We start from the raw sequence: 16,448 nt of genomic DNA, 5'->3' as shown, positions 1-16,448 counted from the left end.
TTTCTAGCCTCAATTGTTAGAGTTCAGTTCTCCTTCCCTTCTAGCCTGTCAACTCTATGAGTATATGGTTTTGGATTAAGCTATTATTTTTACCTGATCTTTAAAATGGTTCTTTCTGATTGCATCGAGCTCACAAAAGCACTGGCCCAGAGGGTGAAGGGCAATTTCCTCCCCTGCAAAGGGCAAAATGAGACCAACCCCCAAATCCCTGGTCATTCTGTCATGGGAAAGGGTTTACCTGCGTGGGTGTGATGTGGCTGATGTCTTCAGATGCCAGCTGTTTCAGGAGTGTAGTCTTGCCAGCATTATCTAGCCCCAGGAGAAGGATCCTCACCTCCTGGTCTGGTGCACTCTTCAGTTTGCGCAGAATTGAGAGTAAGCCCTTGGGGAAGCAGAAACAAGGGGTTGGGGGGTTACTTTTTACTCTGACACCAAGGGAGAGCAAGGGAGCTAAGAGTGGGAACTTCTCCTCAGTGACTACTGTATTCCGCCTTTAAGTTTGGTTCCAATGGATGCTTTCTTAATAGTCCTATCATTTATTCCTAAGTCATTTACCCCTCAGTGTAAGTGAAGCCTGGAGCATTCTGCAATTGCTTTAGAAAGTTGGCACAAAGTGCAGGCTTGCCTTCAGAAACCCCTGACAGACTCAAACGCTAGTGTCTCCAAGATACGGCAGGTTTATCAATTCTAGTTCTGGCTCTCAGTCGGCCCTGATCTTTACCTTGCTTTTTCAATTTTGTCTTTAATTAGTTTTTTCCAGTTCAGAGTGCTTTCCCGTTTTATCCCTATTTGATAGATCAATATTACAGAATTACCCCAGTTTTTCAGATGAGAAAAGTAGCAGAGAGAGTTTAGGGGATTGTCGGTCACACGGGAGGCAAGCTTCACTGTCAAGGGTTGATTCTTCCTCTACTAGTTTATCATATGGACCACTTGCTTTGAATAAATCCTTTCTTCCTTCTTTTCAGTTTACTAAAAAATCGCTACAACTAGCTTGAGACACTAGAAGCATTCAAAACATTTCAAATCCTTGTGAGTTTATTCCCTCTGTTACAAGCAATTCTATTAGAAGATGAGGGGACAGTATCAAATGGTTCAGTTTGAAGTGCGCAATGTATTAACTGAGGCCACAAGCATAGCCCAAAACAGTTTGGCCAGGGAGATCAGAGACCTTCAGTTTTAAAAATAAATAAATGACTAAAATTTTTTTTTAATAATAATTGTGATATTTGTAAGGGCTTACTATGTGCCAGGCGCTGTACTAAGCACTGGGGTGGATACAAGCAAATCGGGTTGAACACAGTCCCTGTCCCTCGTGGGGCTCACAATCTCAATCCTCATTTTACAGGTGAGGTAACTGAGGCCCAGAAAAGTGAAGTGACTTGCCCAAGATCACACAGCAGACAAGTGGTGGAGCCGAGATTAGAACCCATGTCCTTCTGATTCCCAGACCTGTGCTCTATTCATTCAATTGTGTTTATTGAGCGCTTACTGTGTGCAGAGCACTGTACTAAGCGCTTGGAAAGTACAATTCGGCAACACTCTATTCACCACCCCATGCTGCTTTAGGTTACTAGTGAGTAGTAAGCCTCATCATGTTATAGTGTACTCTCCCAAGCACTCTGTACAGTGCTCTGCACACAGTAAGTGCTCAATAAATACGATTGATTGATTCCCTTCATGATTCCCTTTCTGCCACAGAACACTTTTGCTCATCAAGTCAAAAACCGGCTCTGCCATTCACCTCATTCACCTGCATTAGGATCACTGAACATTAATCATACCAGGCCTCAGTTTCCCCATCTGTAAAACAGGGACAATAATTTACATCTTGAATTGTAAAGAGCACCTTTCATGGTGTTACAAGTGCTTTACAAGCACCATTATTAATTAATAATTGTTATATTAACTTTTTCACTATCTCTGGGATAGAAAGGTAGCTAGCAGTCTACAACTTCAGGAAACAAAATATTAGATCGTCGCAAAAGTATTATTAGTATTACCGAATAACATTTTAAAGCATTTTCTAACAGAATGCTATTCCACACAGAATTATTATTTAGCAAAAAATAGGGTACCCAATGAACCTTAAAGGGGATGGATTTGAAACAAAAGAAAAAAAACCATTTTCACACAGTGTCAGGTAGTCACATGAAACTCCTTTCTACAGGAAGTCGTACAGACAGAAGATCGATAGGTTCAAAGGAGGACCTGGATAAATTCCTGGGCGAGAAGTCCATAATAGGTTATTAGAGGGACAAGTTAGGGATGTTGCATGGTTCATCTATAACAGTGAAGATGGATGTTAAGAAAAGTAAGCACCTCGGTATTCCTCCAAGCATCTTAGGTACCATTTTCAGAGAGAGAACACTGGAGTGGATGGACCATGATCTGACCTAATATGGCACTGATTATGTTCTTATGTAACCAGCTGTATATTTTTAATCTAATCTAGTCCTGAGTAATCAGACAATATACATTCTTAAAATATATATTCACGAGAAGTCTCCCTGTCTCCCAATTACATTAGCTTCAATTCAATCACCCCCATTGATAATACACCTTTTTAGAACACTCAAAATATTGGGCTCCCCAGAGGCCTAGTATTATAGATAGGCTTTGAAGAAGGAAAATACATTATACTAATCATCCTGACTAAGCTTCTGAAAATATGTCAAAGGGTCTAAACCTAAAAGCAACTGGAACTTATGATACTCTACATTAAAGTCTCTTACACTAAGGATAAAAGGTATTTCCAAAAAAAATGACAGCAGTATGAAGCCAAAGTTAACATAAACTTTAACCACAGAACTATTATCTGAAGTTCCACTCCATCACAAGGACAGTGCTGTTTAAAAGAGATATACAATTTAACCATTTCGATCAATCATATTTACTGACTGTTGGGTCCAGAGCACAACAGAATTAGTAAACACGATCCCTGCCCTCAAGGAACTTAATGTAGTCTGGCAGAGGGGAGAGAGTGAGAGAAAGAGAGAGAAAGAGAGTGAGAGAGAGAGAGAAGGAGGGAGACGGAGAAAGAGTGACTACAGTATATCACTGATAGGAGTAAGAAAGAGATGAGACACATAAATTCCACAGGGGTTGTGAGCACGTAAGTGCGTAGGTGGCAGAGCATTAAAAGTTGGATGATATAAAGTGAGGAAATTACAAATTACTTGGGAAAGGCCTCCTGGAGGAGATGTGATTTCACAGGGACTTCGAAGAAGGTGAGAGCTATGGTCTGTTTGTCCAAGAGTTCCAGGCAGGGGAGAGTTTTTGAGCAAGAGGTCAGCAGCAGGAAAGAAGAAAGGCACAGTGAGGCTCTAAAGCCAATGGTCAGAAGTTGCTGTTCATTGCAGAGAATAATGGGCTACCACTGGAGATTTTTGAAGAGGGGGAAGACATGAGCAAACTGACGTTTTCTACTATTTCTAGGATTTAGAAAAATGATCCTGGCAGCAGAATAACATATGAACTGGAGAAGGGAAGACTCTGGAGGCAAGAGAGATCAGGAAGGAGGCTGAATCTCAGGAAGACCTGGGCCACGTGGAGACCATTTGGATGGAGAGGATGGGATGGATCCTGGAAATGCTGTGGAAGAACAACAGATAGAATTTGGTGACAGACTGATTTTGGGGGCTGGAAGAGACGGATAATGCCAAAGGTACGGGGCTTGAGAGATGGGGAGAAAGATGGTATTGTCTACTGAGTTGGGAAAGTCGGGTGGAAGAGATGAATTAGGAAGGAAGATGAGAAGTACAATTTTGAGACCCTGGCAGGACATGCATACAGAGCTGTCCTGAAGACAGGAGGAAATGCAAAACTTCAGAGAAGACAGATGGTGAGGTAGAATTGAGAATTCTCCACTTAGAGGTGGTGGTTGAAGCTGTAAGAGCAGATGAGCTTCCTGAGGGAGAAAGTGTAAATTGAGAAGAAAAGGAACTTGGAACAGAGCTTAAGGGACACCCAGTTAGAAGGATGGGAAACAGAGTAAGAACTGGTGAAAGAAACTAGAAGGATCAGCCAGGGAGGTAAGAGAACTAGGAGGGAACTGTATCAGAAAAAACAAAGTTATGCAATGTTTTCAGGAGGAGGGAATGGTCCACAGTGTCAAAGGCAGCCTAGCCTTAGAGGAGAATTAAGTTGGAGAAAAGGATTTGGCAAGAAGGAGGATGTTGGTGACCCTGGTGAGAGCAGTCTCAATGGAGTCAAGGGGAGAGGAAACTGGATTGTAGAAATGAGTTGGAGGAGAAGGAGAGTTAACGTGTTTTCCAAGAGTTTGAATCGGAAGGAGAGGAGAGGGATGAGGCAATGGCTGGATGGTGCAGTGGGATCCAGATAAGGTTTTTTTAAGGATAGGCAGGAGGGTTTTTGAAGGCGGGGGGAAGGAACCAGCATGACCTAGCAGGAAGAGCTCAGGCCTGGGACTCAGAGAACAGAGGTTCTCATCCTGTCTCCACCACTTGTCGTGTGACCTTGGGCAAGTCATTTCACTTCTCTGTGCCTCAGTTACTTCATCTCTAAAATGGGGATTAAGACTGAGCCTCATGTAGTACGTAGACTGTGCCCAACCTCATTATATTGTATCTACCCCAGCGCTTCATACAGTGCCTGGCACATAGAAAGTGCTTAACAAATACCATTAAAAAAATCAAATTCTAAGTGGCTGAAGATGATGGTCGAGGAGGGAAGAAGAATGGGCCCAAGAGTTTTTAGATGGTGAGAGGGGATGGGGCCGGAGCAGCAGAGACGGTAGGTTTTGAAAGCAGGCAGGAAATCCCTTGAGATAGCTGAAAGGAATGAAAGAGTTGATGGGGTGGAGGGAAGGAGCTGGGGTTGTGAGGGAAAGATCTGGGGAAGTTCAGAAGCGATGGCTTTGATTTTACCAACAAAATAACTGGGAAGATGAAGAGGTGCGAGATAAGGGACAGGTGGAGACACTGGGAGTTTCAGGAATGAATTGATCATCTGGGGTAGTTAATGGGTCCAAGAGGTTTGGGCGCCAATGAGGGAGAAGTAACGTTGGGGAAGAAGATTGGGCAGAGTCAAAACAATTAAAGAGGAATCTGAAGAAGCCAAATAGCTTGTTGCCTGAATTTCTGCCGCAGTGCTTTGCTGGCGTGGAAGAAATGTACTGGTGGAGGGGATTCAGGGCTGGGGGTTGCTGGCGGACTTGGGCAGGGTGGGGTTGAGAGGGAGATAGAGAGGAAAGAGAGTCAAATTCAGTGGAAAGATTAAGTTGAGGGCATGAATTTGTGCATCAACGAAGGGGAGACAGTAGGGAGCTTAAATGGAGTACGCTGGCCTGGGATAAGTCAGCGGAGCCTAGAAATCGGAAGTCTCAGGAGGTGAAGAGAACAGTTAAAGCATTTTATAGATTCCTTCATAATCTGTAATGATTGAACTGGGAAACAGTAAAATTCCATTAATCTTAAACAGAAATGAGAAGAGCACCTCAGGAAGAAACAAATATAATTTCTCAGCTCTAACTACTCAAACTGATAGTTAAAAATTATTAGAAAGCAACACTTGCACAAAGCTACTCGGTAATTTTCCTCAATAGAAAATAATAATGCAATATGGTGCTTCATTTTAGAAGAAAATGCAACAAGAATCAGAATTTTTTAGCAATTATTTTCTCACTTCAAAATGATGAATGGTAATTTAGTCATTGCCAACAGAGAAAAATGCCCACCCAACATAACATCACATCAACCTGGGGGATGTAGCCCGCTACTAGGTACGGGAGATCAGTGCTGGGCAGATCATAGGATTATCAGAGAAAGATAATAGGGGAGAGGATATTTATAGATAGGAAAGTATCTGCCAGAAAGGTGCAAAGTAAGCTGATTTAAAATGTGGGAGAGAAACAAAACAAGTTCACCTCTATCGATCAACGGTATTTAGTGAGCGCTTACTGTGTACAGAGCACTGTACTAAGCACGGGCATGTCTGCGTGCAAAAAGGCACCCGCCACAGGTTTAATTAATAGGTAATTTGAACTGAACCATGATAGAAATTATGGCTTACACAGCAATAACAAAAATGCTACTGCTTCAAATTCACCTTGAAGTGCTCATAATGTACATATCATAAATGATTATATCGCCTGGGAAATGCTTTTGTTTTTTTAAAAGGATGTTTCCAGTATCCAGCCTTAATATTTTACGAATATAGATGAGAACAGTTTGACGTAGCAGACTACACAAAAGTAACTTTTAATTGCTCACTGTATGTCATTGCCGTATGGGGCATGAATCATTTATTATACCCAGACTGTTGGCCAGATTAAATCTGATTTACACACACACACACACACACACACACACACACACACACACAAAAAGAAATGAATTTTCTATAGGAAAGTCATAGAATGATGTGACAGCCTGGAGTGCTTTGGCCAGACTAAGGTATTTGGGTCTCAAAATCTGCCGCAAACCTCAACTAATGGCTTAGGTACAGTGCACTGACCTAAAATGGGCCGCGAAACTAGGTCATTGTAGACACAGAGGAACACACAAAATTGTAAGGGTCAGCGGCATCTGCATTAATGTGCTGAGGATCCCCACTGTGTACTGGACATATGGAGCTCTTCCTATCTGCCTCGAATGCAGTCCAGTGATACAGGGTGGCCCAGTAGGACTGTCCTTACCTCTGTGCACAGCGTCACATTCACGGTTTTCGGCACGATGACTGACCATCTCTATTTAAAATCAGCGACTACAGACACGGTGGATACCTCTGTTCCCTTCTACAGCAAGCTTCTCGAGAAATTAGCTCACCAGTACGCTGTCCGTAACGCCTATGTTTCCGATCAAGAAAAGCCTTACATTGCTTGGCTGTGGCATCGTAAAAAATTTCAACATTGTCAGCATTACACTTTCAACAAAGCTATTGGTTTTTTTTTTAAATAAAAATCCATTTAAAAAATAATGTTCTTTACTTTGAAGCAGAGAAGCAGTGGGTTCTAATCTCCCCTCCATCACTTGTCAGCTGTGTGACTGTGGGCAAGTCACTTAACTTCTCTGGGCCTCGGTTCCCTCATCTGTAAAATGGGGATTAAGTCTGTGAGCCCCCCGTGGGACAACCTGATTACCTTGTATCTACCCCAGTGCTTAGACCAGTGCTTGGCACATAGTAAGCGCTTAACAAATACCATAATCATTATTATTACGTACGGACTGCAGGTTTGCTGGGCTTTTGATTCCGGCTGATGAAAGGACTTCTAGTATGTGTTGTCACACAGTTTGGACATATTTTTAAAGTGAAATTTCATTTGTTGATGTAAGAACAAGAGCACGGCAATGACCTCTGTAACTGCTCTATTAGAAAAGACTTCATTTGGTAAAATTATGGGGACAGGCCAAACTAAGTTGCAGCCAGAAATAGGGTTTTGTCACTCACCTCGGATGACGTAAGCTCAGAAAACATGAATAAATTAAAACACCGAGCATTTCTTTGTAACTGGATACTTAGTTACAAGAACTCTGAAAATATTCATGGGAAAAAGGGATGTGCCACACTTAGTCATAATACTGCTTCCAATTGTGCCAATACTCTATGACAAAACTTAGGTTTCTAAAACAGCACATCCTTCATAATGAATTGTGCAAATTCAATCAGGCTATACACTTTGTAAGAAAAGTTCATCTTGGCACCGTGAAAGAAAACTACCTGGTTATTTGAAAACTAACCTTTTCTTTAAAACTTCAAATATTAACAAAAAATAAAGAAGTCATCCAGTCCACTTAATTGCCCCAACCAAAATAACAGAAAAAGCTAGTAAAGATGTTATATATTTCTTATCTGGGAAACACAGAACATCAGAAATAGCTTTCTCAGTTATTTTGTTTGCCCTGTTTTACTAGTTTTCAGCAAAAAAATTATTTTGTATCCATTATGTTCAAAAAAGTCCTCTCCCTTGAATGGCTGATTCATGTAAAAAATGGCTGATAAAAAATTAACTGTGAGGTGAATAAATGCAGGCAGTACTTTGATGAGTTTACAAAATCTGTCAGTTTTAGATCCAAATATTTTAGTTTCTATATTCAGTAACCTGACCATTTAAAACCAATTGAAATTTATTTCCACTAGTTTCCCCCTGGAAGATCTTAATAGGGAAAAACAAGTAGATATTTTTATTTATTAATATCTCTCCTTTTTAATTATCCAAATGGGAATGTTGGGAGGATAAAATGAGACTGATAGAAAGGCAGTCACTTTTGACAAATGGAAGTGCTAAACAAAGTGGCTTTAAGTTTTTAAAAGCAGAAGAGGGGAAAACATTATTTCATCAGCCTATGTTATAGGTTTAATATAACTGCTCAGAGAAGCTGCTGCCCTTCTTCGCAGTTGGATAACTGCGCTTATCCAACTGCGAAGATGGATAATAAGCGCTTAGTACAGTGCTCTGCACACAGTAAGTGCTCAATAAATACGATTGAATGAATGAATGAATAACTGCCCTTATAAAGATGTTTTCTCAGGAACCCACCTAAACCTTACCGACGTCATCTTGACCTCCTCTCCAAATGGGCTGTTCATAAATCAACATACCAAATTATCACTCATCACAAATCAGTGGTAGTCTTGGGTTACCAAAGAAACTAACTACTTTTATCAATATTTATTTATGGGAAACTAGAGGCATTTCTACTGATTTGCATAACTGTGGGAAATTCTCTTCACCTCAATTTTCTTACCTGTACAAAGTGGCCTGTAGGAATGGAGGACATTGGGTTTCACCCTGAAGGCTGAATCTGGCAGTCCCATTATGGATGATTAGATGATAATAACTGTGGTGTCTGTTAAGCGCTAACTATGTGCCAAGCACTATGTGCCAGGCGGCTCTTCCACTTGTCTGCTATGTGACCCTGGGAAAAGTCATTTCACCTCTCTTTACCTGAGTACCCTCATCTGTAAAATGGGGATTCAGACTGTGAGCCCCATATGGGATCGGGACTGTGTCCAACCTGATTAGTTTGTATCTACCCTAGCACTTAGTACTGTTCCTGACACCCAGTAAGTGCTTAGCTGATACCATTAAAAATAAAATAAAAGTAAAAAGAATTGTACCAAGCGCTGCGATAAATACAAGAAAATTTGTCATAAACAATCCCTGTCCCACTTGGGATTCACAATCTGTGGGGGTGGAGAACGGGCACTGAATCCCCATTTGGCAGGTGAAGAGGATGATGATTGTGATATCTGTTAAACACTCTGTGCCAGACACTGTACTAAGTACTAAGCAAATCGGGCTGGACACAGTCCCTGTCCCACGGGAAACTGAGGCACAGGAGTAAAATGACTTGCCCAAGATCATGTTGCAGGCAAGAAGCAGAACTGGGATCAGTACCCATGCTGATGAAGGGAAATCTAAAAGAGACGCACACATATTACTCTCAGATCTGTAATGTGACAAGCAGCAAGATTCCAGTTAGACTGCCCTGGTGGAAAAAGCGAAGGCCTGCACAGGCCTGGGAGTCCGAGGTCATGGGTTCTAATCCCAGCTCTGTCACATGTCTCCTGTGTGACCTTGGACAAGCCACTTAACTTCTCTGTGCCTAAGTTACCTCATCTGTAAAATGGGGATTAAGACCATGAGCCCCACGTGGAACCACCTTCTAGACTGTGAGCCCACTGTTGGGTAGGGGCCGTCTCTATATGTTGCCAACTTGTACTTCCCAAGCGCTTAGTACAGTGCTCTGCACACAGTAAGCGCTCAATAAATACGATTGAATGAATGAATGAATGAACCATATGATTAACCTTGTATCCACCCCAGCGCTTAGAACAATGCTTGGCACATAGCACTTAATAAATACCACAATTATTATGATTATGTTTCTCCAAGTGGAGCTTCTTTGTGCGGTGGGATTTGTTTAACACGCTCCCAACGGGCTGTCCCTAGTGGAGATGACAACAACAAAGGACAATCGCTCCTTGTAGTAATAATAATAATGATGGTATTTTTTAAGCGCTTACTATGTGCCAAGCACTGTTCTAAGCGCTGATACGGAACCTCCCAGGGGCTAATGGTGTCTTACAGTCCTCCCCAAACCCTATATTGATGTCTGTCTCCCCACTTCTAGACTGTGAGCTAGTCGTGGGCAGGGACTGTCTCTCTTTATGGCTGAATTGTAAAAAAAAAATATGATGGTTTTTGTTAAGTGCTTACTATGTGCCAGGCACTGTTCTAAGCAATTGTACTTTCCAAGAGCTTAGTACAGTGCTCTGCACACATTAAGCACTCAGTAAGTACGATTGACTGACTGACTGACAATCGCTCCTTGGAGTAATAATAATGATAGCATTTGTTAAGCGCTCACTATGTGCCAAGCACTGTTCTAAACGTTGAGATGGGACCTCCCAGGGGCGCACGGTGTCTTACAGTCCTCCCCAAACCCTGTGAGCCCCCGTGGGACAACCTGATCACCTTGTAACCTCCCCAGTGCTTAGAACAGTGCTTTGCACATAGTAAGCGCTTAATAAATGCCATTATAAAAAAACCCTGTATTGATATCTGTCTCCCGCTCTCCCCCCTCACCAGACTGTGAGCTCGTCGTGGGCAGGGACTGTCTCTCTTAATTGCTGAATTGTACTTTCCAAGCACTTAGCCCAGTGCTCTGCACATAGTAAGCGCTCCATGAAGCAGTGTGGCTCAGTGGAAAGAGCCCGGGCTTTGGAGTCAGAGGTCGTGGGTTCAAATCCCGGTTCTGCCACTTGTCAGCTGTGTGACCTTGGGTAAGTCACTTTGCTTCTCTGGGCCTCAGTTCCCTCCTCTGTAAAAGGGGGATGAAGACTGTGAGCCCCCCGTGGGACAACCTGATCACCTTGGAACCTCCCCAGTGCTTGGAACGGTGCTTTGCACATAGTAAGCGCTTAATAAATGCCATTAAAAAAAGTCACTTCTCTGGGCCTCAGTTCCCTCCTCTGTAAAAAGGGGATGAAGGCTGTGAGCCCCCCGTGGGTCAACCTGATCACTTTGGAATCTCCCCAGCGCTTAGAACGGTGCTTTGCACATAGTAAGCGCTTAATAAATGCCATTAAAAAAAGTCACTTCTCTGGGCCTCAGTTCCCTCCTCTGTAAAAAGGGGATGAAGGCTGTGAGCCCCCCGTGGGTCAACCTGATCACCTTGGAACCTCCCCAGCGCTTAGAACGGTGCTTTGCCATAGTAAACGCTTAATAAATGCCATTAAAAAAAAGTCAATTCTCTGGGCCTCAGTTCCCTCCTCTGTAAAAGGGGGATGAAGACTGTGAGCCCCCCGTGGGACAACCTGATCACCTTGGAACCTCCCCAGCGCTTAGGACGGTGCTTTGCACATAGTAAGCGCTTAATAAATGCCATTAAAAAAAGTCACTTCTCTGGGCCTCAGTTCCCTCCTCTGTAAAAGGGGGATGAAGACTGTGAGCCCCCCTGTGGGACAACCTGATCACCTTGGAACCTCCCCAGCGCTTAAAACGGTGCTTTTCACATAGTAAGCGCTTAATAAATTCCATTTTAAAAAAGTCACTTCTCTGGGCCTCAGTTCCCTCCTCTGTAAAAGGGGGATGAAGACTGTGAGCCCCCCGTGGGGCAACCTGATCACCCTGGAACCTCCCCAGCGCTTAGAACGGTGCTTTGCACATAGTAAACACTTAATAAATGCCATTAAAAAAAAGTCACTTCTCTGGGCCTCAGTTCCCTCCTCTGTTAAAGGGGGATGAAGACTGTGAGCCCACCGTGGGACAACCTGATCACCTTGGAACATCCCCAGCGCTTAGGACGGTGCTTTGCACATAGTAAGCGCTTAATAAATTCCATTTTTTAAAAAGTCACTTCTCTGGGCCTCAGTTCCCTCCTCTGTAAAAGGGGGATGAAGACTGTGAGCCCCCCGTGGGACAACCTGATCACCCTGTAACCTCCCCAGCGCTTAGAACGGTGTTTTGCACATAGTAAGCGCTTAATAAATTCCATTTTTAAAAAAGTCACTTCTCTGGGCCTCAGTTCCCTCCTCTGTACAAGGGGGATGAAGACTGTGAGCCCCCCGTGGGACAACCTGATCACCTTGGAACCTCCCCAGCGCTTAGAACGGTGCTTTGCACAGAGTAAACGCTTAATAAATGCCATTAAAAAAAAAGTCACTTCTCTGGGCCTCAGTTCCCTCCTCTGTAAAAGGGGGATGAAGACTGTGAGCCCCCCGTGGGACAACCTGATCACCTTGGAACCTCCCCAGCGCTTAGAACGGTGCTTTGCCATAGTAAACGCTTAATAAATGCCATTAAAAAAAAAAGTCACTTCTCTGGGCCTCAGTTCCCTCCTCTGTAAAAGGGGGATGAAGACTGTGAGCCCCCCGTGGGACAACCTGATCACCTTGGAACCTCCCCAGCGCTTAGAACGGTGCTTTGCACATAGTAAGCGCTTAATAAATGCCATTAAAAAAAAAGTCACTTCTCTGGGCCTCAGTTCTCTCCTCTGTAAAATGGGGATGAAGACTGTGAGCCCCCCGTGGGACAACCTGATCACTTTGGAACCTCCCCAGCGCTTAGAACGGTGCTTTGCACATAGTAAACGCTTAATAAATGCCATTAAAAAAAAAGTCACTTCCCTGGGCCTCAGTTCCCTCCTCTGTAAAAGGGGGATGAAGACTGTGAGCTCCCCGTGGGACAACCTGATCGCCCTGGAACCTCCCCAGCGCTTAGAACGGTGCTTTGCACATAGTAAACGCTTAATAAATGCCATTAAAAAAAAAGTCACTTCTCTGGGCCTCAGTTCCCTCCTCTGTAAAAGGGGGATGAAGACTGTGAGCCCCCCGTGGGGCAACCTGATCACCCTGGAACCTCCTCAGCGCTTAGAACGGTGCTTTGCACATAGTAGGCGCTTAATAAATGCCATTAAAAAAAGTCACTTCTCTGGGCCTCAGTTCCCTCCTCTGTAAAAGGGGGATGAAGACTGTGAGCCCCCCGTGGGACAACCTGATCACCCTGGAACCTCCCCAGCGCTCGGAACGGTGCTTTGCACATAGTTAGCGCTTAATAAATGCCATTAAAAAAAAAGTCACTTCTCTGGGCCTCAGTTCCCTCCTCTGTTAAAGGGGGATGAAGACTGTGAGCCCCCCGTGGGACAACCTGATCACCTTGGAACATCCCCAGCGCTTAGGACGGTGCTTTGCACATAGTAAGCGCTTAATAAATGCCATTCTAAAAAAAGTCACTTCTCTGGGCCTCAGTTCCCTCCTCTGTAGAAGGGAGATGAAGACTGTGAGCCCCCCGTGGGACAACCTGATCACCTTGGAACCTCCCCAGCGCTTAGAACGGTGCTTTGCACAGAGTAAACGCTTAATAAATGCCATTAAAAAAAAAAGTCACTTCTCTGGGCCTCAGTTCCCTCCTCTGTAAAAGGGGGATGAAGACTGTGAGCCCCCCGTGGGACAACCTGATCGCCTTGGAACCTCCCCAGCGCTTAGAACGGTGCTTTGCACATAGTAAGCGCTTAATAAATTCCATTTTTTAAAAAGTCACTTCTCTGGGCCTCAGTTCCCTCCTCTGTAAAAGGGGGATGAAGACTGTGAGCTCCCCCGTGGGACAACCTGATCACCTTGGAACCTCCCCAGCGCTCGGAACGGTGCTTTGCACATAGTAAGCGCTTAATAAATGCCATTAAAAAAAAGTCACTTCTCTGGGCCTCAGTTCCCTCCTCTGTAGAAGGGGGATGAAGACTGTGAGCCCCCCGTGGGACAACCTGATCACCCTGTAACCTCCTCAGCGCTTAGAACGGTGCTTTGCACGTAGTAAGCGCTTGATAAATGCCATTAAAAAAAAAGTCACTTCTCTGGGCCTCAGTTCCCTCCTCTGTAAAAGGGGGATGAAGATTGTGAGCCCCCCGTGGGACAACCTGATCACCCTGGAACCTCCCCAGCGCTTAGAACGGTGCTTTGCACATAGTAAGTGCTTAATAAATGCCATTAAAAAAAAAAGTCACTTCTCTGGGCCTCAGTTCCCTCCTCTGAAAAAGGGGGATGAAGACTGTGAGCCCCCCGTGGGACAACCTGATCACCTTGGAACCTCCCCAGCGCTTAGAACGGTGCTTTGCACATAGTAAACGCTTAATAAATGCCATTTAAAAAAAGTCACTTCTCTGGGCCTCAGTTCCCTCCTCTGTAGAAGGGAGATGAAGACTGTGAGCCCCCCGTGGGACAACCTGATCACCTTGGAACCTCCCCAGCGCTTAGAACGGTGCTTTGCACATAGTAAGCGCTTAATAAATGCCATTAAAAGAAAAGTCACTTCTCTGGGCCTCAGTTCCCTCCTCTGTAAAAGGGGGATGAAGACTGTGAGCCCCCCGTGGGACAACCTGATCACCGTGTAACCTCCCCAGCGCTTAGAACGGTGTTTTGTACATAGTAAGCGCTTAATAAATTCCATTTTTTAAAAAGTCACTTCTCTGGGCCTCAGTTCCCTCCTCTGTAAAAGGGGGACGAAGACTGTGAGCCCCCCGTGGGACAACCTGATCACCCTGTAACCTCCCCAGCGCTTAGAACGGTGTTTTGCACATAGTAAGCGCTTAATAAATGCCATTAAAAAAAAAGTCACTTCTCTGGGCCTCAGTTCCCTCCTCTGTAGAAGGGGGATGAAGACTGTGAGCCCCCCGTGGGACAACCTGATCACTTTGGAACCTCCCCAGCGCTTAGAACGGTGCTTTGCACATAGTAAACGCTTAATAAATGCCATTAAAAAAAAAGTCACTTCCCTGGGCCTCAGTTCCCTCCTCTGTAAAAGGGGGATGAAGACTGTGAGCCCCCCGTGGGACAACCTGATCGCCTTGGAACCTCCCCAGCGCTTAGAACGGCGCTTTGCACATAGTAAGCGCTTAATAAATTCCATTTAAAAAAAAGTCACTTCTCTGGGCCTCAGTTCCCTCCTCTGTAAAAGGGGGATGAAGACTGTGAGCCCCCCGTGGGACAACCTGATCGCCTTGGAACCTCCCCAGCGCTTAGAACGGTGCTTTGCACATAGTAAACGCTTAATAAATGCCATTAAAAAAAAAGTCACTTCCCTGGGCCTCAGTTCCCTCCTCTGTAAAAGGGGGATGAAGACTGTGAGCCCCCCGTGGGACAACCTGATCGCCTTGGAACCTCCCCAGCGCTTAGAACGGCGCTTTGCACATAGTAAGCGCTTAATAAATTCCATTTAAAAAAAAGTCACTTCTCTGGGCCTCAGTTCCCTCCTCTGTAAAAGGGGGATGAAGACTGTGAGCCCCCCCGTGGGACAACCTGATCGCCTTGGAACCTCCCCAGCGCTTAGAACGGCGCTTTGCACATAGTAAGCGCTTAATAAATTCCATTTAAAAAAAAGTCACTTCTCTGGGCCTCAGTTCCCTCCTCTGTAGAAGGGAGATGAAGACTGTGAGCCCCCCGTGGGACAACCTGATCACCTTGGAACCTCCCCAGCGCTTAGAACGGTGCTTTGCACATAGTAAGCGCTTAATAAATGCCATTTTTTAAAAAGTCACTTCTCTGGGCCTCAGTTCCCTCCTCTGTAAAAGGGGGATGAAGACTGTGAGCCCCCCGTGGGACAACCTGATCACCCTGGAACCTCCCCAGCACTTAGAACAGCGCTGGGCACCTAGTAAGCCATCCCAGCGCTTAGAACAGTGCTGGGCACCTAGTAAGCCATCCCAGCGCTTAGAACAGTGCTGGGCACCTAGTAAGCGGTTAACAAATGCCATCATTATCATTATTATAAGTACGAGTGACGGAAAGACTGGAGCTGGGTAGCGATCGGCCTTCACCCGCCCCCTCGCCCAACGCTCGAGGAAAACCCGGCCTTGCTTTCCCGTTTCACCTCGGGAGCTTCCCGCCCTCCTTTCCCCCTAAATAATCCCGATTTGTTCTGTCTTTACAAGGGAGGAGGCGGGTGATCCGATCACCTGATCACCCTGTAACCTCCCCAGCGCTTAGGGCAGCGCTTGGCACAGAGTAAGCGCTTAATACATGCCCATTGTTATTATTAAAGTGGAGCAAAGGGCTGGTCCAGCGCGGGGGGGAAGGGTGAATCCGGGGGGTGGTGGGGCATCCTTCTTTCTCCTCCTCCCCCCGGGGTCCCCGATCCCCTCCCCGGGTCCCGAGCGTTTAGCCCAGTGCTCTGCACCCAGTGAGCGCTCAATAAACACGATTGAATGAATGATGGGGCCCCGACCTCCGCACTCACCATCCTCCTCCCGCGGCCTCCCCGTTGCCAGGGGCAACTGCGGAGGCCCCGCCTTCCTCCGACGCCGAAAGGGGCGTGGCTTCTGGACCTCGCTCGTGGCCCCCCCCCTCGAACTGCGCAGGCGCGGCCCGTCGCCCTCGGGGGCGCCGCCCCGTGCCGCGCAGGCGCACTCCCGGGGGCAGGAGCGGGCCACGTGGCCGGAACGGGCAGGACGCTCCGGATTGGTCGGGAGGAAAAAGAGGCGGGAAAGGGC

The 16,448-nt window shown here is 45.5% G+C and overlaps 1 protein-coding gene across 2 annotated transcripts in view; it reads right to left on the bottom strand.

Moving 5' to 3' along the window:
- Window positions 1-16,285, bottom strand: part of ARL3 (ADP ribosylation factor like GTPase 3) — a 48,742-nt gene extending 32,457 nt beyond the window's left edge. Inside the window, exons 1-2 of one of the 2 annotated variants that reach the window (XM_038758130.1) lie at window positions 16,196-16,285; window positions 239-382 (exon numbers count right to left, since the gene is read on the bottom strand). In XM_038758130.1, the coding sequence (XP_038614058.1) occupies window positions 239-382; window positions 16,196-16,198 (147 nt within the window). In that variant the 5' untranslated portion in view covers window positions 16,199-16,285. Of the gene's footprint in view, window positions 1-238; window positions 383-8,708; window positions 8,787-16,195 lie in introns of those variants that run through there. The other variant, XM_038758129.1, reaches the window with a different exon arrangement.
- Between the last annotated feature and the right edge of the window lie 163 nt (window positions 16,286-16,448).

This window comes from Tachyglossus aculeatus, chromosome 16, assembly GCF_015852505.1.
Source record: "Tachyglossus aculeatus isolate mTacAcu1 chromosome 16, mTacAcu1.pri, whole genome shotgun sequence".
NCBI lineage: Eukaryota > Metazoa > Chordata > Mammalia > Monotremata > Tachyglossidae > Tachyglossus > Tachyglossus aculeatus.
This window is presented reverse-complemented; position numbering and strand designations above follow the sequence as displayed.